This window comes from Scyliorhinus torazame, chromosome 9 (assembly GCF_047496885.1).
Source record: "Scyliorhinus torazame isolate Kashiwa2021f chromosome 9, sScyTor2.1, whole genome shotgun sequence".
NCBI classification, from domain to species: domain Eukaryota; kingdom Metazoa; phylum Chordata; class Chondrichthyes; order Carcharhiniformes; family Scyliorhinidae; genus Scyliorhinus; species Scyliorhinus torazame.
Window position 1 is genome coordinate 271739420 of NC_092715.1, and position 23480 is coordinate 271762899.

At 46.8% G+C, this 23480-nt stretch overlaps 1 protein-coding gene across 8 annotated transcripts in view; it reads left to right on the forward strand.

The window, feature by feature from the left end:
* Nucleotides 1-23480, forward strand: part of cntln (centlein, centrosomal protein) — a 725020-nt gene that overhangs the window by 290024 nt on the left and 411516 nt on the right. For all 8 annotated transcript variants that reach the window (XM_072517511.1, XM_072517513.1, XM_072517506.1 and 5 more), the window contains exon 14: nt 15098-15198. In XM_072517511.1, coding sequence (XP_072373612.1) covers nt 15098-15198 — 101 coding nt within the window. The remainder of the gene's footprint in view (nt 1-15097; nt 15199-23480) is intronic.

The following is a 23480-nucleotide window of genomic DNA, read 5'->3' on the forward strand; positions in this document are numbered from 1 at the left end:
TTGGTTCCTGGCGAAGCAACGCATCAATTATAAAACTCTCACCATTGTTTAAAACCTTGAATGCCTCAGCTCTCTCTCTCGCACACTCTCTCTCGCACACTCTCTCGCTCGCTCTCTCGCACGCTCTCTTCGCTCGCTCTCTCGCTCGCTCTCTCGCACACTCTCTCTCGCACACTCTCTCGCTCGCTCTCTCGCACGCTCTCTCGCTCGCTCTCTCGCACGCTCTCTCGCACGCTCTCTCGCTCGCTCTCTCGCTCGCTCTCTCGCACGCTCTCTCGCACGCTCTCTCGCTCGCTCTCTCGCTCGCTCTCTCGCACGCTCTCTCGCTCGCTCTCTCGCACACTCTCTCGCTCGCTCTCTCGCCGCTCTCTCGCTCGCTCTCTCGCACGCTCTCTCGCTCGCTCTCTCGCTCGCTCTCTCGCACACTCTCTCTCGCACACTCTCTCGCTCGCTCTCTCGCACGCTCTCTCGCACGCTCTCTCGCTCGCTCTCTCGCTCGCTCTCTCGCACGCTCTCTCGCACTGCTCTCTCGCTCGCTCTCTCGCACGCTCTCTCGCTCGCTCTCTCGCACACTCTCTCTCGCTCGCTCTCTCGCTCGCTCTCTCGCTCGCTCTCTCGCACGCTCTCTCGCTTGCTCTCTCGCACACTCTCTCTCGCTCGCTCTCTCGCTCGCTCTCTCGCTCGCTCTCTCGCACGCTCTCTCGCACGCTCTCTCGCTCGCTCTCTCGCTCGCTCTCTCGTCGCTCTCTCGCTCGCTCTCTCCTCTATTCTCCAGCCCACAAATCTCTCAGATATCTGCACTCCTCTAATTCTGACCTCTTGATCTTCTCTGATTTTAATTGCTCCATCACAGATGTTTCTGATCTGCTGAGCATTTCCAGTACTTTTTGTTTTGATGTCAGATTTCCAGCATCCTCAGTATTGAGCTTTTGTGTTGGAACAAGTTTGGTTTCAGTTGTGCACAGCTTTCATCAGACCCCATCTGGATAAGCATTCCTTTTTGGGCACTGTACCTCGGAGAGGGATATTAACCTTGGAAGGTGTTCAACAGAAATTCAACAGAATGATTCCAGGGCTAAAAGGATTAAGCTAATGCGGACAGGTTGCCCAATCCTTGATTTTAGAAGATTGCGGCGTGAAAAATGTATTAAAAAAGGATTCAAAAGAGTAGGTGCAGAGAATTTGTTTCCTGCAGGCCACACAAGGGCATAATCTTGAAATTAGAACTAAGCCATTTCGGAGTAAAATCAGGAAGCTTATCACACACAGGATAGAAGAAATTTGGGACCGGTTGTGGATGATTAACATTTCAGGACTGAGATCGACAGATTTTTATTGTGTCAGGATGTCGGGAGATGTGGATTAAGTGGTGTAAAACTGCAGTTCAGCCATGATCTACTTGAATGGTGGAGCAGAGCTAAACGGTTAGAGCTGAATGGGTTACCTCTGTTCCTAAATTCTGGTGTCTGTTTTCTATATCACTTTAACAGAATTAATTTGTGTGTTAGGTTCTACAATAGCGTATGTTTATACAGTGCGTTAATGGCTGGGACTTTCCGTTCTGATCAAGTCGGATGGGTTCTGCGCCGAAAGTGAAAAATATTGTGAAAACTGCAAAGTCGTCGTGCTTTATCTTGTCCTTAATGTGTGACGCGATTGTCCCTTTCCCCTGACAGTGCTGTGGTGCCTTTCCTGACATTCAACATCAGGAACATGATTTGAATGTATTAACATATAATTATCAGGCCCCTATGCCTTAATCATCCCTCTCTGTGTCAAAACATCCATGGTGCGTGATGGCAGAATGTGTGAATCGCGACTGGTCTCCCGAGGCGTGTACCTGCCGAGCAGACCGCCCAGGGGAGCTCAGGTGAGTACAGCACTCGGGGGGGAGAGGGCCAGGGCAGTGCAGAGGGCAGTACCTTGGCAGTGCTGGGGCGGGATTTGGGGGAGGTGGGTTGTTGGGTGAACGTCTTTGTTCCCTCTGTGCTAAGGCAGCCTTGAAAAATGGCACCCGATCCTTGGCTGACTATGTTGGGGGGGGGGGGGGGGGGGGGGGGGGGTGGGGGGGGGGGGGGGGGGGCGGTGTGTGGCAGAGGGGGCTGGCCTGCAAATCAGAGACTGTTCTGCCAGGAATAGATCGTGGACCTGTCTCTTGAAGTTTTGCTTTCTAAAGTCCCAGACCTATACGGCAGAGAGAGCCGCCATTGCTGTCCCCGGCTGCAACGTCGTTTTACCCCGTCCGACATTTAGCCTTTGCTGATTTATGGGAAAATCTCGGCCAATGTATTATAATGTCCTAGTGCTTCACAAGAGTGTTATAAAACCTAATATGACACCAAGCCACAGACAGCAATATTAGTTAAATGACTGAAGATTGGTCAAAAGGGTGGGATTTAAGCAGTATCTTAAAGGAGGAAAATATGACAGAGCGATGGAAAAGGTGGAAAGGTGTGCGGGGGGTAGGATGATACTCCATAGCTTGAGGCCCAGCCAACTGCAGATGTGGCCACCAGTGGTGCAGTGATTACAATGGGGGATGAACAAGAGGCCAGAATTAGAATCGTATGTTGAGGCTTGTAGGGCTGCAGGAGATAACCGAGTCAATGGAAAGATTGAAAACAAAAATGAATTTAGAATCGTGATGTTGCTTGACTAGGAACTATGCAGGTCAAGTGAGCCATGTAGGCAATAGGGAAACAGTAGTCGGTATGAGTTGAGAGATGAACAGCAGAGTCTTTGATGGTATCTAGATAGTAGAAAGCAGACTATTGGAAATTAGCCAGGTATGCTAATTAGCAGATGATACAAAGATCTGTAGAGGGGCAGGTAGTATTGAGAAAGCAGGGCAGGCTTCATAAGGAATTGGACAGGCTAGGAGAGTGGGCAATGAAGTAACAGATGGAATACAATGTGGAAAAGTGTGAGGTTCTGCACTTTGGAAGGAGAAATGGAGGCATAGACTGTTTTCTAAATGGAAGATGCTTCGGAAATCAGAAGCACAAAAGGGACTTGGGAATCCTTGTTCATGATACTCTTGAAGTTAATGTGCAGGTTCCGTCGGCAGTTAGGAAGGCAAATGCAATGTTCGCATTCATGTCGAGAGGCTAGAATACAAGACCAGGGATGTACTGCTGAGGCTGTGTAAGGCTCTGGTCAGACCCCATTTGGGAGTATTGTGAGCAGTTTTGGGCCCCGTATCTAAGGAAGGATGTGCTGGCCTTTGGAAAGGGTCCAGAGGAGGTTCACAAGAATGATCCCTGGAATGAACAGCTTGTCGTATGAGGGACGGTTGAGGACTCTGGGTCTGTACTCGGAGTTTAGAAGGATGAGGGGGGATCTTATTGAAACTTACAGGATACTGCAAGGCCTGGAGAGAGTGGATGTGGAAAGGATGTTCCACTTGTAGGAAAAACTAGAAGCAAGAGGACACAATCTCAGACTAAAGGGACGATCCTTTAAAACTGAGATGAGGAGGAATTTCTTCAGCCAGAGGGTGGTGAATCTGTGGAACTCTTTACCGCAGAAGGCTGTGGAGGCCAAATCACTGAGTGTCTTTAAAACAGAGATAGACAGGTTTTTGATCAATAAGGGGATCAAGGGGTTATGGGGAGAAGGCAGGAAAATATCAGCCATGATTGAATGGCGGAGCAGACTCGATGGGCCGAGTGGCCTAATTCTGCTCCTATGTCTTATGGTCTTATGCATTGGAATAGTTGAATCTGGAGGTAGTAAATTGATAAATGAGGATGCATCGTTCTATGTTCTATGTTCAGCAGATAAGCTGAGAGAGGGGTGATAGGGCAATGATATGGATTTGGAAACAGGCAGTCTTAGTGACTGCACGGATATGGGCAGCACATTAGCACAGTGGGTAGCACTGTTGCTTCACAGCTCCAGGTCCTGGATTCGATTTCCGGCTTGGTCCACTGTCTGTGCGGAGTCTGCACGTTCTCCCCGTGTCTGCGTGGGTTTCCTCCAGGTTGCTCCGGTTTCCTCCCACAAGTCCTGAAAGATGTGCTGTTAAGTGAATTGGATATTCTGAATTCCCCCCTCTGTACCCGAACAGGCGCGGAATGTGGCGACTAGGGGTTTTTCACAGTAACTTCATTGCAGTGTTAATGTAAGCTTACTTGTGACAATAAAGATTATTATTATAATATGTGGTCGCAAGCTCTTCTTGGGGTCGAAGTGACACCAAGCTTGCAAACAGACTGATTTACTCTCATATTGTTGCCAGGGAGTGAGATGGAGCTTATGGTAAGGGAATACAGTTTGGGGATGACTTCAATATTCCCTGTATTCATTTGGAGGAAATTTCTGCTCATCCAGTGCTTGATGTTGGATAAGCAGTCCGATCCGATAATTCAGCAACAATGGTGGGGTCAAGTGAGGTAGCGGTGAGGTGTAGCTGTGTGTCGTCAGTGTATGTGTGATGTGCCAGGGGGCATTATATAGTTGATGGAGTGAACCAAGGATAGATCAGTGGAGGACAAGATTGCGGGAGCAGGAAGAGAAGCCATTATAAGATTCTCTGGCTATGATTAGATTAGAAAGGAACCAGGTGAGGGCAGTGGAGAGGTATCGGAGGAGGATGGTGTAGTGAAAGGATGAAGACAGGTTGCGAAGGACACAGGGGGAAAGTTTACCCCCTCTGCTGTCACATAGGATGTCATCTGTCACTTTGCTGTTTTGTTACTTTATGACAGGCACAGAATCCTGATGGGAAAAATTCAAGCAATGAGTACGAGCAAAGACGGGCATATATTTGGGAGGCAAAAGCACATTCAAGGACTTTGAAGATGAGAGTGAGGTTGGAGATTGGATGGTCGCTTGCAAGGGCGTTGAAGTGAAGATTTGTTTTGTTTTTGAGGAGAGGGGTGATGATATATTTAAAGAGAGAGGGAGAGACAGTACCTGAGGAGAGAGAACCGTTCATGTTGTCGGTTAGTATGGGACTAGGATGGGATGTTCGGTGATCAGCAGTTTAGAGGGAACTTTAGCTGAGCCTCATTGACACAATGAGCTCAGATAGCACATGAAGGGAGACAGGAAGAGAAGGATGTGTGTTCAGGGATCGTGCGTGGGTAGGATTTCCAGAAGTTGAAGCCTGAAGCCCCACCACTCTGAGGGAGATGAAGTTACCATCCAAACTCACACTCGACCTATAGCGACCCCCCTGCAAAGCTGGCATACGGTGGCGGGAATTATTCTCACGGCAACAGCGCAACCCCGCCGCGGAACGCGTTCAACCGGTAATCCCGGTGACAATGGCAGGACCGCTGCCGGTTAGTGGCGAGCTGCCCTCCGCCGTTGTAGAACACGCTGTGAAGGGGAGGAAAATCCTGGTGCAGCTTCCGCTTATTGTCAAGCTACCAAGGAATTAATTAGAAAGGCTCAAAAATTTCAACCCCACTGGGTTCTATAACACTATAAACTGTAAAGCAACTCACAAAGGAGGTCGATAATCCATACAGTGCCCTGTGGTTTGTTCCAGTATCATAGAAATGCTTTTTTCAATATGTGCAAACAGAAGTTCATCTTTTTTATTTCATGGCTGACCAGACTGTTTTCAGCATGCCACTCACTCCATAAATAATCCCTTGCTAAAACGTCCCACTTTACTCCAGTCTAGACGTTTGTATCGGAGAGGAAACATATTAATGCAAGAGAACTCACGAATGTTCAAAGCATTTAGGAAAAGCAACTGAAATGATGTTGAGCACGTTCCTTGGAATGAATTTGTGGCAGGATACTTTGGAGCTGTAGAGTAAAATTCGGAATGAAGCATGTTACTTGGAGCAGTGAAATTAGATCACCTTGCATCTGGAGCACTCCGCTTCCTGAGGTTTTCACTCACATGGTCGCAACTGTGAATTCCCACCAGCCTTTCAAACACTTTTGCTGAAGTATGTGTGAAATAAATGCTGTCTGCTGATCTTATCAGCTCATCTGTTCTCTGCTCCATGGTTATAATAGTATTATGGCAGGTCAGAGGAGGCCAGGCTAAGTTTGCATCTCTTGAGATCGAGTCTTCCTTGTTTGGGGTAAGGATTTTCGAAAGATTCTGAGCCCGTGAAACATAAACTCCTTTCAAACTGACGTTTGTGAAATTTAGAAATTACTGCATGATGACAGTTTCACGTGCTAGTGTATTGTACTTACTGAAATTACGAGTTTATAGACGATCTACAGTAGATGGTTGGATATTGCAGCTTTTTAGTAAAGGTCAGGACTATCTTTCAGTATAATACTCTGAACATGTTACAGATGTTACAGATTATCAATGTTCTCTGATTGATAAGTATGCAATGCCATTTATTCCAGTGTACTAATACTCCAATTCTAATACAGTTACAAGACTCTGAAAAAAAAGAGAAAATGCTGGAAAATCTCAGCAGGGCTGGCAGCATCTGTCGGGAGCGAAAAGAGCTAACGTTTCGAGTCCAGATGACCCTTTGTCAAAGCTGGCTCTGAAATCCAGTTTAAATTTTACAGGATTCTCCATCTATGTTTGATCTTGAACTGACCAAGATGAAACAATAACATGATTTTGTAGATATCTCAATGCTATTTCAGTGCAGGGTGGTTTGAGTTTTTGAATGCCAGCAACCCCAGAAATGGACTGGGCAATAGTGTGCACAATACCATGCTGAATGGAATAAATACACTCTGGAGAGAATTATGAACATGTCCCAAAAGATTTTTAAAAACCCTTTCTCCCTTAGCTCAAAATCGCATGAAATCAGGTTCTGGTGCAAAATTACAACAGATCCAGATTATAAATCTCAGAAAGCAGTATATACACCATATGATATAGGTTTGCACTGAGTGCTGAATTTGATGCATTTTGAGTGCTATAGTAAGAGTTTGGTGACCGAGGGAGTTAGGTGAGGAGGGAGTAAGGTGCTGCTTTCATTTTGTTTCCGACATTTCCGCAAAGAGTGAGAAGAGAGCCAGGAGTTTACAGAAAGTGGAGCTGACTGGGAGCAGAGTCGGAGGGCGGAGATCTAGTTAGTCCACAGGGCAGCTATATTCTGTCAGGTAAGAGGGGATGGAGGCTAGGCCAGTTACATGCTCCTCCTGTAGGATGTGGGTGGTGAGGGATACCACTGGTGTCCCCGCTGACTATACCTGCGGGAAGTGCACCCAACTTCAGCTCCTCAAAGACCGTGTTAGGGAACTGGAGCTGAAGATGGATGAACTTCGGATCATCCGGGAGGCAGAGGGGGTGATTGAGAAGAGTTACAGGGAGGTAACCACACCCAAGGTACAGGACAAGAATAGCTGGGTTACCCAGATTGTCCGACCAGAGGAGGGGCAATATTGGATTTAGTACTTGGTAATGAACCAGGGCAAGTGATAGATTTGTTAGTGGGGGAGCATTTTGGAGATAGTGACCACAATTCTGTGACTTTCACTTTAGTAATGGAGAGGGATAGGTGCGTGCAACAGGGCAAGGTTTACAATTGGGGGAAGGGTAAATACGATGTTGTCAGACAAGAGTTGAAGTGCATAAGTTGGGAACATAGGCTGTCAGGGAAGGACACAAGTGAAATATGGAACTTGTTCAAGGAACAGGTGCTACGTGTCCTTGATATGTATGTTCCTGTCAGGCAGGGAAGAGATGGTCGAGTGAGGGAACCATGGTTGACAAGAGAGGTTGAATGTCTTGTTAAGAGGAAAAAGGAGACTTATGTAAGGCTGAGGAAACAAGGTTCAGACAGGGCATTGGAGGGATACAAGATAGTCAGGAGGGAACTGAAGAAAGGGATTAGGAGAGCTAAGAGAGGGCATGAACAATCTTTGGCGGGTAGGTTCAAGGAAAACCCCAAGGCCTTTTACACATATGTGAGAAATATGAGAATGACTAGAGCGAGGGTAGGTCCGATCAAGGACAGTAGCGGGAGATTGTGTATTGAGTCTGAAGGGATAGGAGAGGTCCTGAACGAGTACTTTTCTTCTGTATTTACAAATGAGAGGGGCGATATTGTTGGAGAGGACAGTGTGAAACAGACTGGTAAGCTCGAGGAAATACTTGTTAGGAAGGAAGATGTGTTGGGCATTTTGAAAAACTTGAGGATAGACAAGTCCCCTGGGCCTGACGGGATATATCCAAGGATTCTATGGGAAGCAAGAGATGAAATTGCAGAGCCGTTGGCAATGATCTTTTCGTCCTCACTGTCAACAGGGGTGGTACCAGGGGATTGGAGAGTGGCGAGTCGTGCTCCTGTTCAAAAAAGGGACTTGGGATAACCCTGGGAATTACAGGCCAATTAGTCTTACTTCGGTGGTAGGCAAAGTAATGGAAAGGGTACTGAAGGATAGGATTTCTGAGCATCTGGAAAGACATTGCTTGATTAGGGATAGTCAGCACGGATTTGTGAGGGGTAGGTCTTGCCTTACAAATCTTATTGAATTCTTTGAGGAGGTGATCAAGCATGTGGATGAAGGTAAAGCAGTGGATATAGTGTACATGGATTTTAGTAAGGCATTTGATAAGGTTCCCCATGGTAGGCTTCTGCAGAAAGTAAGGAGGCATGGGATAGTGGGAAATTTGGCCAGTTGGATAACGAACTGGCTAACCGATAGAAGTCAGAGAGTGGTGGTGGATGGCAAATATTCAGCCTGGATCCCAGTTACCAGTGGCGTACCGCAGGGATCAGTTCTGGGTCCTCTGCTGTTTGTGATTTTCATTAATGACTTGGATGAGGGAGTTGAAGGGTGGGTCAGTAAATTTGCAGACGATACGAAGATTGGTGGAGTTGTGGATAGTAAGGAGGGCTGTTGTCGGCTGCAAAGAGACATAGATAGGATGCAGAGCTGGGCTGAGAAGTGGCAGATGGAGTTTAACCCTGAAAAGTGTGAGGTTGTCCATTTTGGAAGGACAAATATAAATGCGGAATACAGGGCTAACGGTAGAGTTCTTGGCAATGTGGAGGAGCAGAGAGATCTTGGGGTCTATGTTCATACATCTTTGAAAGTTGCCACTCAAGTGGATAGAGCTGTGAAGAAGGCCTATGGTGTGCTCACGTTCATTAACAGAGGGATTGAATTTAAGAGCCGTGAGGTGATAATGCAGCTGTACAAAACTTTGGTAAGGCCACATTTGGAGTACTGTGTACAGTTCTGGTCACCTCATTTTAGGAAGGATGTGGAAGCTTTGGAAAAGGTGTAAAGAAGATTTACCAGGATGTTACCTGGAATGGAGAGTAGGTCTTACGAGGAAAGGTTGAGGGTGCTAGGCCTTTTCTCATTAGAACGGAGAAAGACGAGGGGCGACTTGATAGAGGTTTATAAGATGATCAGGGGAATAGATAGAGTAGACAGTCAGAGACTTTTTCCCCGGGTGGAACAAACCATTACAAGGGGACATAAATTTAAGGTGAAAGGTGGAAGATATAGGAGGGATATCAGAGGTAGGTTCTTTACCCAGAGAGTAGTGGGGGCATGGAATGCACTGCCTGTGGAAGTAGTTGAATCGGAAACATTAGGGACCTTCAAGCAGCTATTGGATATGTACATGGATTACGGTAAAATGATATAGTGTAGATTTATTTGTTTTTAAGGGCAGCACGGTAGCATTGTGGATAACACAATTGCTTTACAGCTCCAGGGTCCCAGGTTCGATTCCGGCTTGGGTCACTGTCTGTGCAGAGTCTGCACGTCCTCCCCGTGTCTGCGTGGGTTTCCTCCGGGTGCTCTGGTTTCCTCCCACAGTCCAAAGATGTGCAGGGTAGGTGGATTGGCCATGATACATTGCCCTTAGTGTCCAAAATTGCCCTTGGTGTTGGGTGGAGGTGTTGAGTTTGGGTGGGGTGCTCTTTCCAAGAGCCGGTGCAGACTCAGGGGGCCGAATGGCCTCCTTCTGCACTGTAAATTCAATGATAATCTATGATTAATCTAGGACAAAGGTTCAGCACAACATCGTGGGCCGAAGGGCCTGTTCTGTGCTGTATTTTCTATGTTCTATGTTCTATGATATTTGGAATGGTGCCCAACGCATATCTTGTGTTGAGGATTTACTAAATGCAATTGGTTAACAGAGGATATATCTCGAGTCAGGTAAGATTGTCAAGATTGGTGGAAGGTTGACAAAAATGTTTTCAAAAAAAGTTTGGTTGCATCACTTTAATCTTCTCTAACATGAGAGAAAATTTAATCCATGAGATACAGCTTCCACTAATTACTGTTAATATCATAATGAGATAAACGGTCATCCCCTCAAATATTCTGTGAAAGAATTTCCAGAATTACTGAATGAGGTGTTGACCCAGGTTTTTTTATTTGGACAGTATGGTGTGTGCATTGCAAACAACTGCATATTGAAAGTATGAGGTCCTTTCCCGTTAATATAGGATTTATCTGCTGTATTTGAGTCCATTTGCAAGCAGATGCTCGAAGCATGTAAAACTTTGTCTGCATTGGTCACTTTCATTTAAAAAATGATCAGAACATGAGCATGTGCCATGAAAGGCTTGAATATTCAACCATTTCATTTATTTTGACTTGGTGGGCAATGGTATTCTATTGCAGTATGGCGAAGAACTCAAAGCTCTGTAATTTCACTTGGGCTGTGAGGTTGAACAACTGTTGAGATCTGAAGCAGAGCACAATGGCGTAGAGGTTAACACTGCTGCCTCCCAGCGCCAGAGACCCGGGTTCCAGTCTGGCCGTGGGTCACTGTCTGTACAAAGTCTTCACGTTCTCCCCGTGTGTGCGTGGGTTTCCACCGGGTGCTCCGGTTTCCTCCCACAGTCCAGAGGTATGCAGGTTAGGTGGATTGGTGATGATAAATTGTCCCTTAGTGTCCAAAGGTTAGGTGGGGTTACGGGGAAAGGATGCCCTTTCGGAGGGTCGATGCAGACTCAATGGGCTGACTTGCCGCCTTTTGCACTGTTGGGATTCTATGATCCATTTCACACACTGCTCGAGAAATAATTTGTTCTTGGTCCCGGTCTCTCACTCCTTCTTCTCTTCATAGATATATTGTACAGCTTGAGGAGGTCACTGAGACAGGAAAGAGTGAGGTCCTGGAGGCATTTAAACACCAGGATGAGAATTTTAGTGTTGGGAACCAATTTAGATCATTGTGTACAGAGTTGATGAGTGAAAGAGGAAAGAAAGGCTTTCATTTGTATATCGCCTATCATAGCCACAGGATGTCCCAAAGTGCTTTAGAGCCAATGAAATACTTGTGAAATGTAGTCACTGTTGTAATGTAGGAAATACAGCAAACAATTTGCACTTTGCAAACTCCCATGAGCAGCAACATTTTGGAGGGGAGGCGGAATGATCCGCTACTATTTTCATTGGGTGGGATCGGTGATCGGAGCAAAAAATCTCACGAGAGACCCAAATGTTGTTTCACACAGACGTAAAGGCTTGACGTGATTGTCCCTGTCCCCACCAGTGACGTAATGGAAACCCCGACGTTGAACATCATGAAGCCCATTACAGTAAATTAGCATCTAATTATCAGGATTGATAATCCCCCTTTATATTGTGCAGTCATGTTGACGCGAGGGCATGTCAATGAATTCTGACAGGTCTCCCACGGTGTGCATAACGCAAGCAGAACCAGCCAGAGGAGTTCAGGTGAGTGCATCGCTCAGGGAGACGGTCATGCCCGGGCTCTGCCTCTTTGCTCTGATTAAGCTCGCCCCACCAGCGGGTCGTCATGGGACCCACCCCTTACAGTTTTTATTTCAATCAACTGAACGATATGGCGGTGAAAGCCGCTGTAGGAGCTCCTTTTTCTGCCTGCTGTGACACACTGCGTATTTTAGACAGAATTCTGCCCATGATAATGATCAGATAATCTGTTTTAGTGATGTTGAGGAAGAAATGAATATTGGCCAGGTGACCTGGGATAATTCCCCTGTTGATCTTCAAAATGGTGTCACGGAGTCTTCTACATTCCCACAAGAGGACAGGTGTAACCTCAGTGTCACATCTCACCTGAACAGTGCAGCATTCTCTTCATACTGCACAGCAGTATCTATCGGCAGAGATTTGTGTGCGCCAATCTCTGAAATAAGACTTGAACCCTCAACGTTTTCATAGATTATCATAGAATTTACAGTGCAGAAGGAGGCCATTCGGTCCATCGAGTCTGCACCGGCTCTTGGAAAGAGCACCCCACCCAAGGTCAACACCTTTTCCATTGACAACAGCAACGTCCCCTCCCCACCACAGGACCTAGTCCCAGAGGAGTGAATTCTGCCAATGAGATCTGACTTGGGTTAGTAAACAGGCAGCAAAGTTTTGGATGAACTCAACATAACAACATTTTGATGTAATGAAAGAACTATGGGTTATTGAAATTATTTAAAAAAATCAAGAGTTATATGCTCCTCAAACATTTTGCTGTTTTAGGTAAAGCGATTAAAGATTACATTTAAATAATTTTACATAAGATAAAACTGCCATCGGATATTGCATAATTAATGCCAAGGTGCTACTAATGAGTTTATAACTTAATTGAGTAAGCATTTCAGAGTGATCTCAAAGTTGTGCTTTTATTTTTGTGTATGTACATGCCATTCTGATGAACAGTTAGAAACAGATAGGCCATTTGGCCCATTGTATCTGTTTGGGCAGAAAAAGCTATCCAATTTCATCCCACCATCCAGTTTGGTGGATAATTCCATGGAGTTCACTCCCGCAGCCACCGATGCACAATAGCAGCCTTGAGTACCATCTACAAGGCGCACTGCAGAAACTCACCGAGGCTCCTTTGACAGCACATTTCAAACCTGTGATCTCCACCATCCAGATGCCCAAGAGCAGCAGATGCATGGGAACACCACCACCTGAAAGTTTCCCTCAAAGCCACTCACCACCCCGACTTAGAACTATATCGCCATTCCTTCACTGTCGCTGGGTCATAATCCTGGAATGTTCTTCCGAACAACATTGTGAGTTGTCATGAACCATGTTGATGTTATCCCTGAGGGTATCCCAACTCTGAACACCGGTTCATGGGGGTGTATAGGTTTGTTTTTGGAGTGGTGTGAGGAGTCACACAAAACTCTCATGAAAATAAACAGCCCAGTCATCGTGTAACAATTATTAAAGACTATTGACTAAATTAAAGAAAAGACAAATACACGCAAACAGGACTACTACGCTAAGACAATTAAGTAAATGAATTAGTAAACACATTATGTAGAACACGGTAGCATTGTGGGTAGCACAATTGCTTCACAGCTCCAGGGTCCCGGGTTTGATTCCGGCTTGGGTCACTGTCTGTGCGGAGTCTGCACGTTTTCCCCGTGTCTGCGTGGGTTTCCTCCGGGTGCTCCGGTTTCCTCCCACAGTCCAAAGATGTGCAGGTTAGGTGGATTGGCCATGATAAATTGTCCTTCGTGTCCAAAATTGCCCTTAGTGTTGGGTGGAGATGTTGACCTTGGGTAGGGTGCTCTTTCCAAGAGCCGGTGCAGACTCAATGGGCCGAATGGCCTCCTTCTGCACTGTAAATTCTATGATAATCTATGATATCCTTTGTTCCAAAATATATCTTTGATCCCTGAACTCCTTAAGACTTCCCCTTTCCCGAAACAACATCTGAAGTAAATAAATCTATAAGTTAAGTCCAGTTTATAATTACCACACCCTACAGGTTGATGATCAAGTTCGGGAAACATCTTTTCCTGGTCCAGTGAAGATATTTATACTGCCTTTCCGAAGGTTTCTGCACTGCCTTGACTCAAGACCTGGAAGCTATTAGATGTAAAACTGGTCCACCAGGCTGCTAGATGTAAACTGGTCTCCTTGTTTCTGACGGTGGTAATAATGCCATTGTTACCCTTTGATTCTGAATTCTGTGTATTTTGCTGTCTGCTCTTCTCACATTCCTTGATCCTAGAAATTAACATATATATACCTCACTAATCTCCCTGTCATCTAGGTAAGCTGTTCCTACTCATAGGCGATTCACATCTAATTCTATCACGGTGTCTGCTTATCTTGTTACTTGGAAAGATGTATGTCATCCAGCCTTTTAAATACTGGCTACTGTTGTCACAAGACATATTTCCACCTGTTGTTGGCTGGGCAGATCATATCCGAGTATGTCTTGTTAGATTCGTTTTACCACTGTTACCAGTCAAATCCATGGCAGGTGGACGTGCACCACATGGAATAAAGCGGCTCAAGAAGGCAGCTCACCACCACCTCCTGAAGGGCAATTAGGAATGAGCAATAAATGCTGCCCCAGTTAGCAACACCCACATCCCGTGAATGAATGAAAAAGGTCACAGCACTTCAAATGCAATAATATGAGCATTTTTAAAATGGGATGAGGGTTTCTGTCTCTACCAATCTTTCAGGCAGTGAGTCCCAGATCTGGGTGAACAAAGTACTCCTTATTACTTTAATGTGTTCTCCCTAGTTATTGACATATTTAACCTATCTCGACCCCCATAATTTTATGTACCTCAAGTCAACCACTCCTCAGTCTCCTCTTTTCCACAGAAAACAACCTCCTTCTGCATTACTTCTGTACCCTCTCCCGAAAATCACATTCTTCCTGTAATGCAATGATCAGAATTGTACACAGTACTCATGCTGTTGTCTAACTATTTTTTTAAATACAGTTTGAGGATACCCTCTGCTCTTGCACTATATTCCTCAGTCAATAAGGGAAGTGTCCTGCATGCCTTCTCAACCACCGTATCTCCCTGTCGCGTCACCTTCAGGAATTCGTACGTACACTGAAAGGTCCCTCTGTGCCTCTACACTTCAGAATCCTCCCATTTAAATATTCCCTTGCCTGGTTTGTGCTCAACAAATATGTTACTTCACAATTCAGTAAAATAATGGGAATCAAGTTTGCATTAAGGAAACTTTTCTAAATATGAAGATGACCAACTATAATTGTTCTTTGTAATATTGAGGAAACTCACACCAATTTCAAATTTCTGTGTGTTATCGGCAATCACCTGTCACCCATTCAGCTATTTTCTTTCGTGTTGGTTGTAGTTCATTTGATTTTGTTTCGAATCACAAGTAGAACTTAGTTGGCATGCTTTTAGATGTGGGAGCTGGTTTTTCCGAAGGCTAACAATCAGATCTCTGGTTTGTCATCTTGCAGTATGAACCTTGGTGAAGAGCTGGACCAATTGAGGGTGCATTCTGCTATGGACAAAGCCACCATTCAGGAACTAACCATACGCCTACAATGTGAGCGAGAAGGTGAGGGAACAGAATGAAATGGAGATAGTTCTAGATGTTCAACTGTTTGAAAGTCTCTAATTCAAATCAAACCATTGCATCACCAAGTAGTGTTTACAGTTTTTGTCTTTTGTGGTAAGCACACGAGATGATGGAATCTTACGCTGGCTTGCATTAATCGAGTATTTGCTATTTTAAATTTGTTTATGCTTATGCAATGTATATGGCACTCGCAAGGCCAGCATTTATTGTTCATGGCAGAGGGGGTGGCGACCTACCTTCTTGAACTGTTGGAAATTGTGTGGTGAAGGTGCTCGCAATGTGCTGTAAAGGAGTGCGCTTCAGGATTTTACCCCAGTGCCGATAAAGAAATAGTGGTGTATTTCCAAGTCAGGATGGTGTGTGATTTGGAGGGGAATTTGCAGATGGGGCTGTTCCTATGAGCCTGCTGCCCTTGTCTTAGGCAGTACAGGTCATAGGTTCAGAAGGTGTTGTTGAAAGAGCGCTGGCGAATTGCTGCAGTGCATCGTGCAGGGTGTGAATGTTTAAGCTGGTGGATTTCAGATGGTGCCCATTCAGCTTCTGCTTTATATTGCATGGTGTTGAACTGCTTGGGCATTGTTGGAGCTGCACTCATCCAGGCAAATGGAAAATATTTAATCACACTCCTGACTTGTGCCTTGCAAATCACGGAAAGGTTAAGGGGAGTTGGGTCACTCCCTGGAGAATACCCAGTTTCTGACATAAGAACATAAAAACTGGGAGCAGGAGTGGACCACACAGGCCCATTGACCCTGTTCCACCATTCAATATGGTCACGGTTCATCTTCAGTTTCAACCCCACTTTCCATCCTGCTCCCCATATCCCTTAATTATCTGAGTGAGAAACGTCTGTGTATCTTAGCCTTAAATGTATTTAATGATGGAGCATCCATAACCCTCTGAGGTAGAAAATTCCAAAGATTCACATACTTTTGAAGGAAGACATTTATCTGCATCCTTTATCCTGGAACTGTTCCCCCTTGTTCTTGTCTTCCCAGCCAGGGAAAATAGCCTCTCAATGTCTGACAGTATTTGTATGGCTGCTCCAGAAGTTTCTGGTCATTGGTAATCCCTGGAATGTTTTTTTTTAAATTTGGAGCACCCAATTATTTTTTTTTCCTAATTAAGGGGCAATTTAGCGTGGCCAATCCACCTAACCTGCACATCTTTGGATTGTGGGGGTGAGACCCACGCAGACACAGGAAGAATGTGCAAACTCCACACGGACAGTGACCCAGGGCTGGGATTCGAACCCGGGTCCTCAGCGCCGCAGAGTCCCTGGAATGTTGACAGAGGTGGATGTAATGACGTGTAATGTCAAGAAAGGGATAGTTAGATTCTCTCTTGTTGGAGATGGTCATTACCTGGCACTTGTGTGGCAGAAATGTTCCCTGGCACTTATCACCTAAAGTGTGAAAGTTGTCCAGGGCCAGGCCTTGGTTACATGTGGACATGAGCTACTTCAGAAAGTGAAGAGTTGCAAATGCCACCGAACACTGTGCAGTCAGCATCAAACATCCCCACTTTATAAAAAATTGTTTTTTGGTTTGCATTTTCCAGTTACATTGCAGGGAATATTAAACAATAACATAGGGATCTTTACAAAATGAATATAGAAATGTACAAGAAGAAGCAGTGATACCTATATAATAAGCAGCACTGCAAATATGCAGGTATTATTGTACGGGCCCTGGTTTTGGGGGCGCCTGACTTTGGCCACTCCCTCTGTGCTGTTCTTGTGCTGTCTGCATTGCCTCCTGGTGTTAGAATACAGCAGGTGCATTTTAGGTGCCGACTGCACGTACTGTTGGCGAGGTGGTACCTGCGTACTTCACTGCCATTTCTTTCATCAGTCTTCCCTGCCTTGAATCCTAGTTGTTGTTTCCTCCCCCTCTTCTACCCCCCCCCCCCCCCCCCCCCCTTATTGGTTTCTGGTTACCACAAAAGATCTTGGAACAAGCTGATGAATTGCTGCAATGTGTTGTGGAAGTCTTTCTCTGCTCCTCGAATGGAGAATTTTATTCTTTCCAGTTTGAGAAATTCTGCTAGGTCGGACAGCCAGTCCGCTGCCTTGGATGGTGCAGCTTATCTCAGCCGAGCAGAAGTCTCTGGTGGGCTATCAGGAAGGCAAAGGCTAGGGCGTCTGCCCCTCTCCCTGTGAATAATTCTGGCTGTTCCAAAACTCCGAAGACCGCCATTAGTGGGCACGGCTCCACCTTCATTCCCACAGCCCTGGACATGGCCTCAAAGAAGGTGGTCCAGTGCCCGGTCAGTTTGGGGCAAGAACATGTGGGTGTGGTCGGCTGGGCCCACTTGGCATCGTTCACATTTGTCCTCCACCTTCAGAAATAACCCACTCATGCATGTTCTTGTCAAGTGCGCCTTGTGCATTACAATCAGCTGCGTTAGGCTAAGCCCTGCAGGTGAGGAGATGGAGTTTGCCCTTTGCAGTGCTTCGCTCCATAGTCCAACCCCTAGCTCTTCCTCCCATTTCTCCTGTGTCTCGTCCAGTGGTGACCGTACAAATTCCAGTAGCCGCTTGTCCACGTCAGCAAAGTTGCCGTCTCCTAGTTCGCCCGCGGTCAGGAACCTGTCCAGTAGTGAGTGTCCTGGTAGTCGGGGGGAACGTTGTTGTCTCCTTACGGAGGAAGCTCCTTAGTTGCATATGTTGCAACTCGTTCCCGTTCTGGAGCTGAAGTTTGTCCGTCAGTTCCTCCAGTGTTACTAACCTGCTGTCTATGTATAGGTCCCCTCCCGTCAGCGTCCTGTCGTCCTGTTGCCACCGTTTGAAGGTGACATCTAGTGTCGCAAGCGGGTGTATTTATGGTTCTTGCTGATGAGGGCCACGGCAGACATTGCTCTCAGTCCGAAGTGGTGCCTGCGCTGGTTCCATGTCTCAGTGTGGCCACCACCACTGGCTCCTTGAATATTTGGCTGGGGCGAATGGGAGTGGAACCGTGACCAGTGCTCAGAGGGATGTTCCCGTGCAGGAGCTCTCCTCGTCTTTACCCATTCCGCTCCTGGCTCTGCGATCCAGCCCTGCACTCTCTCAGAGGTAGAACTGTAGAGATGGAAGGGCCAGGCCTCCTCTGTTTCCCCTTTTTTGCAGTCGGCTCTTGCAGGTCCTGAGTTTCTTATACGTGCACACACACAACGATCGCTTTGTCCAGCTTAGTGAAGAAAGCCTTGGGGATGAAGATTCGGAGGGATCCTAATAGGAAAAGGAACTTGAGTAGTTTGTTCATCTTGATCATCTGCGAGAGTGAGCCCCACCTCTGTAGGTCCCTCTTTACCTCTTCAATCAGAGGCGACAGGTTCCATTTGTGGATCCATGTCCAGTTGGGGACCATTTGGATCCTCAAGTATCAGAATTTGGTTTGGGCCAGCTCGAATGCCAGTTCCCCAGCTCTGATTCTTCTCTCCCCCCCGGGCGCGGCTTCATGGGGAATATCTCGCTCTTGCTCAGGAACTCCCTCAGGAGTTACATTATTCCTCCCATGCTGGCTACGGGGTTTGAGACATAGGGGATTAGGTCATCCACGTAGAGACTCTATGCTCTTGTCTCCCCTCTGGATGCCAGTGGCTCAATTGCCTGGGCGAATAGCAGTGGGGACAAAGGGCAACCCTACCCCCCGCTCTGTGCAGCTGGAATTATCCAGGGCTGGTGGTGTTCATCCATACGCTCACCATGGGAGCGCCGTACAGTAGCTTCACCCATGAAGTGAACCCTGGGCCAAACCCAAACTGCTTCAGTATCTCGACGTACCTCCATCTGACTCTGTTGAAGAACGTCTCTGTGCCCAGGGAGATGGTCGCCTCTGGTGTCTCCACCCGGGGTGGGGTCATGATCACATTAAGCAGACGCCCGATGTTCACCGTTAGTTGTCTGCCCTTGATAAAGCCTGTCTGATCTTCACGGCTACCTCTGGCACGCAACTCTCCAGTCGCCTCGCCAGGGCCTTCGCCAGGACTTTGGTGTCAATGTTTAGGAGTGAGATGGGTCTGTATGACCCACGCTCCATCGGGTCTTTGTCTTTTTTAGGGATCAGTAATGTTGAGGCCTGCGCCGCTCGATGGCGAGTCGTTGAACATCTCCCGCAGGTGCAGGGCCAGTGCTGCCGCAAACATTTTGTAGAAGTCCACAGGGAATCCCCCTGGACCCGATGCCTTCCCCGCCTGCATGAGTTAACGCTCTCCACAATTGCTCCCAGTTCTCGAGGTGCTTCCAGTCCCTGCTTATGTTCCTCCCCCATAACCGGCATGTCAAGTCCGTCGGGAAACTGTCTCATCTTCACATCCCCCTCAGGGGCTCGGAGGTGTACAGCTCCTCGTATTAAGTCATGAAGGCCTCATTGACCTTGTTCTGCTCCGTGACTTACCTACTTTTATCGTTCACCTGCTCTACTTCCCTCGTAGCTTGCCTGCTTTCTCAGCTGGTGAGCCATCAGGCGCCTGGCCTTGTCTCCATGCTCATAGAAGGTGCACTGTGACTGGCGGAGGTGGAGTCCTGCTTTCCCAATGGAGAGCTGGTCAAACTCTATTTGTAATGCTTTCCTCTCCACGAGTAGTTCCACGGTTGGGACCATGGATTAACGCCGGTCCACCTCCGATATGGAGTCGATCAGTCCTTGCCTAGCCGCTCTCTCCTTTCTGTCCCTACCTGCCCTATATGCTATTGTTTTCCCCCTTAACACCGCCTTCAGTGCCTCCATGGGGGGCGCTGGCTCGACCCGTCTCCGACCTCACATCCATGTAGTGTGGTGCGTGGAAGTACCAGTTTCCCAACTACAAAGAAGTCGATGCGGGAATATACTTTGTGGTCTTGGGAGAAGAAGGAGAACTCCTTCTCCCTCGGGTGTGTGACCTTCACAGATCCAACCCCCATGTGGCTCTATGAAGGCGTTCAGCTCTCTCGCCATAGCCGACTGTTTCCCTGATTTGGGGCTGGATTTGACTGTCCGTGGGTCCTGTACACAGTTGAAGTCTCCCCCATGAGGAGTTGGTGGGCGTCTTGGTCGGGGATTTCTGCCATGGTCTATTTGAAAAAAGCTGTGTCGTCCCAGTTAGCGGCGTACACATTCACAAGCACCATTGGCGCCCCTTCCAGGACATCGCTGACATACCGTCTCCTTAGGTCTGTCACCATAGTCGTCGCCATAAAGGCCATCCTCTTATTAAACAGTATGACCACGCCCCTATCCCGTCCCGTAACACACTTGGTAATTCTGTCCTATCCAACTTTTTCTCACCTTCGGTTGGTCTCCTCAGGGTTTCCCTTTGTCTGAGTGCCATCCAAGATGGCCGTCGTAACCTCCTTTGTTCCAGTCGCCGCCATGTGCGACCTGTTGCAGACCCCCCCCCCCCTTCCCTCCCTCCCTCCTCTTACTTCCATGTACTAGCATGTTTGTTAGCATGGTGCCCACCCCCTGCCACCCTTGGTGTCTCTCTAACCTCTTTGCTCCTTTTCTAGGACATGCAGGCATTCCTTACATAGAGCACAAAGGCAGATGGTAGTTCGTTTTTGAGTGGGGGTGGGTTTTCTTTGACATCGTGGCCAATTTCCAAGTTAAAAGGTCCAAAATTGAAGATTCGAGGTGAAGATCCGCCTTTTATTCAATTGTTCAGCGCATCGCCACCACCGGAAGTCCATACATCCCCACCTCTGACCTTACGATGGAAGGAAGGTCATTGATGAAGCAGCTGAAGATGGTTGGGCTGAGGACACTGCCCTGAGGAACTCCTGCAGTGATATCCTGGAGCTGAGATGGTTGACCTCCAACCACCACAACCATCTTCCTTTGTGCTATTGTCAGTTAACATTTTAAGGAAATTGAAGAAAAGCTTGTGGTTGTGCTATTGCCTTCACCCACGCCCCATGAACCATCCTTCAATGTTCAAATGCAGTGGAGTATAAAAACTGTCTTCTACAATTGTTACTATTGTACCTTTAAAGATGTTTTAGAATGTTCCAGGACTATAGCCGCTCAGGGAATGCAAGCCATAGTTTGATAACAAGTTGAGGTCACAAATGCAAGAACAAAGATACTGTTTGCTAGACAGCTAGCTGCTTTGACGTGCAGGATGACGGGATGAATTTCTGTCACACCTGCTCCACGTAGACACTCTTAAATGTCAGATTCCTGACTTGCTTTTGTTTTTTTCTCGCAAAATTGTAAGTTTTCAACAGCCTCATTTGCAGCAGCTATTGTGCTAATGCAGCTGTTGTGAACCTAATGCTTTAGGACAGTAATGAATGGCTCCTTTGCCAAGTTAATCAGTTGTCAGCATTAATGGAATCTTCAGAGGCAAACTACAAACATGTTTGCTCTTGGTTATATCTTAGCCGGTGTCTACAGCTGCAAGATGAAAGTTGTCACTCCGTATTAAATTATCCTGTCACAGAATATTTTTACGTAAAAGTCCATCTAAAATGTTTTACTCCAGTGAGTTACTCTGGGCTATTACAAACTACAAAGAAAAATGCACGTTGAAACAGTGCAATGCTAAACCGAGGACTACGTTTACCCTTGGCCAGCCAATGATGACAATTTTGTTGTTTGCCACTGTCCACCAATTGATCCAGACTCGGATTATGAATTCCCTATAGGAGGCAACTATCCAATGGAATTATTATGACAACCGCACAAGCAATAGGGGATCGTCAGTAGATCTCCCCATGTGGTGCGTGCAAGATGCGTTCTATTATTGAACGGGCGGAGACTCGCCCAATAGGAACTATTCAGCAGGAGTTTAAGACCTGCAGCCCAGACTCGGACTGGCATTCCCGATGCTCCCTGGGCTGGGGTGCAAGCACTGTATGGCTCTTTTCATTAGCCAAATAAACTAGAATTTGTATGAAGCGTGGCTTTGGTGGAGTATTACATTGGTGATGAAGAGTAAAACAGAATTCCCCGGCAGTCTTCAGAATGAAACAAACCGCTCGCTGGGAAGCAGCACCAAATACCTTTTTTCCGTCAACTTGAGCTGTACAATATTGATGGAGAAGACTGGGCCCAATATGCGGAGTGCATGCAATATTTCTTTTGGGCTAATAACATTATGGGAGACGAGAACCAGAAAGTAATCTTCATGACAGCTTGCAGAATAAAAAGCCTTGCTTATCAAGAGGCCCCTGACTCAAAAACCTTAGACGAGCTCGCAGACCTATTGCAAAATCACTATGACCCAACATCATCAATCATCCTCCAGGGATCATAACCCAGCAGGGAAGATCCTGGGGGAATCTGTCACTGTATTCCTCAGTCGGTTACGAAAATTGGTGGAATGCTGCAAACGTGGTCCAAACCTGACCGAGACGCTACGCAATAGATTGGTGTGTGGAATAAATAATGTCACCACTCAAAAGCAATTACTGGTGGAGCCTAATGTAGACCTGAAAAAGGCCATTGCGATAGTCCTGTCCTTGGAGAACTCAGAGACAGGGGCCCAAGAGCTATAAGGGTCATCGGGCTGTAGCCTCCTCAGGTTGCGGGAAGGGCCTTGCACAAGAAAGCCCCTACCTTGGATGAAGTGCCTATGGGAGTCACCCATTGCCTAACCAAAACTCCGCAAGGTTTCCCTGGCAGTTGAAGAAATCACGTGGTCACGCCAAGTGTACCAGAGAAATCACTCCGCAGGAACACCAGTGCCAGCTAATGGATGACTGTAAGCACTGCAGAAGGACACAACCAAGGCAATGCTGCCAGACTCGGCAATAAGTGGATTAACCAGCCAAGCCAAGGACAGCACAGGCTCATACCATGCAAGTATGCCCCCTTCCAGATGCATCAATACAGCCAAGGTTGCCCCAACAATGATAAGGCTACTCGTGAATGGCCATCCGTTAGAAATAGACGTGGGTACAGGGGATGTTGTCTCTGTCATTAAGTGCCTCTAGACTGTGATCCTACCCTTGAGTTTAGAGGACGCCAGAACTACATTAGTCCTCTACACGGGAGAAGCTTTACAGATTATGGAAACCACAACAACCCCAGTGACCGACAGACAATAGTCAGCCCAACTACCACTCATTGACCAAGCCTTCTGGGGAGCGATTAGCTCCAATGGATCAGATTGGGCATTGGACGACTTTATGAAATTATCAGTAAATGCCCTGAAGTTTTCTACGGGGGGCTTGGACAAATAAAAGACGTCAGAGCCAGAATCTATGTCATGCCTGATGTCATGCCAAAATACTTCAGAGTATGGCTGGTTCCATATGCACTGCTAGAAAGTAAAGACTGAGCTTGGGCGTCTGGTGC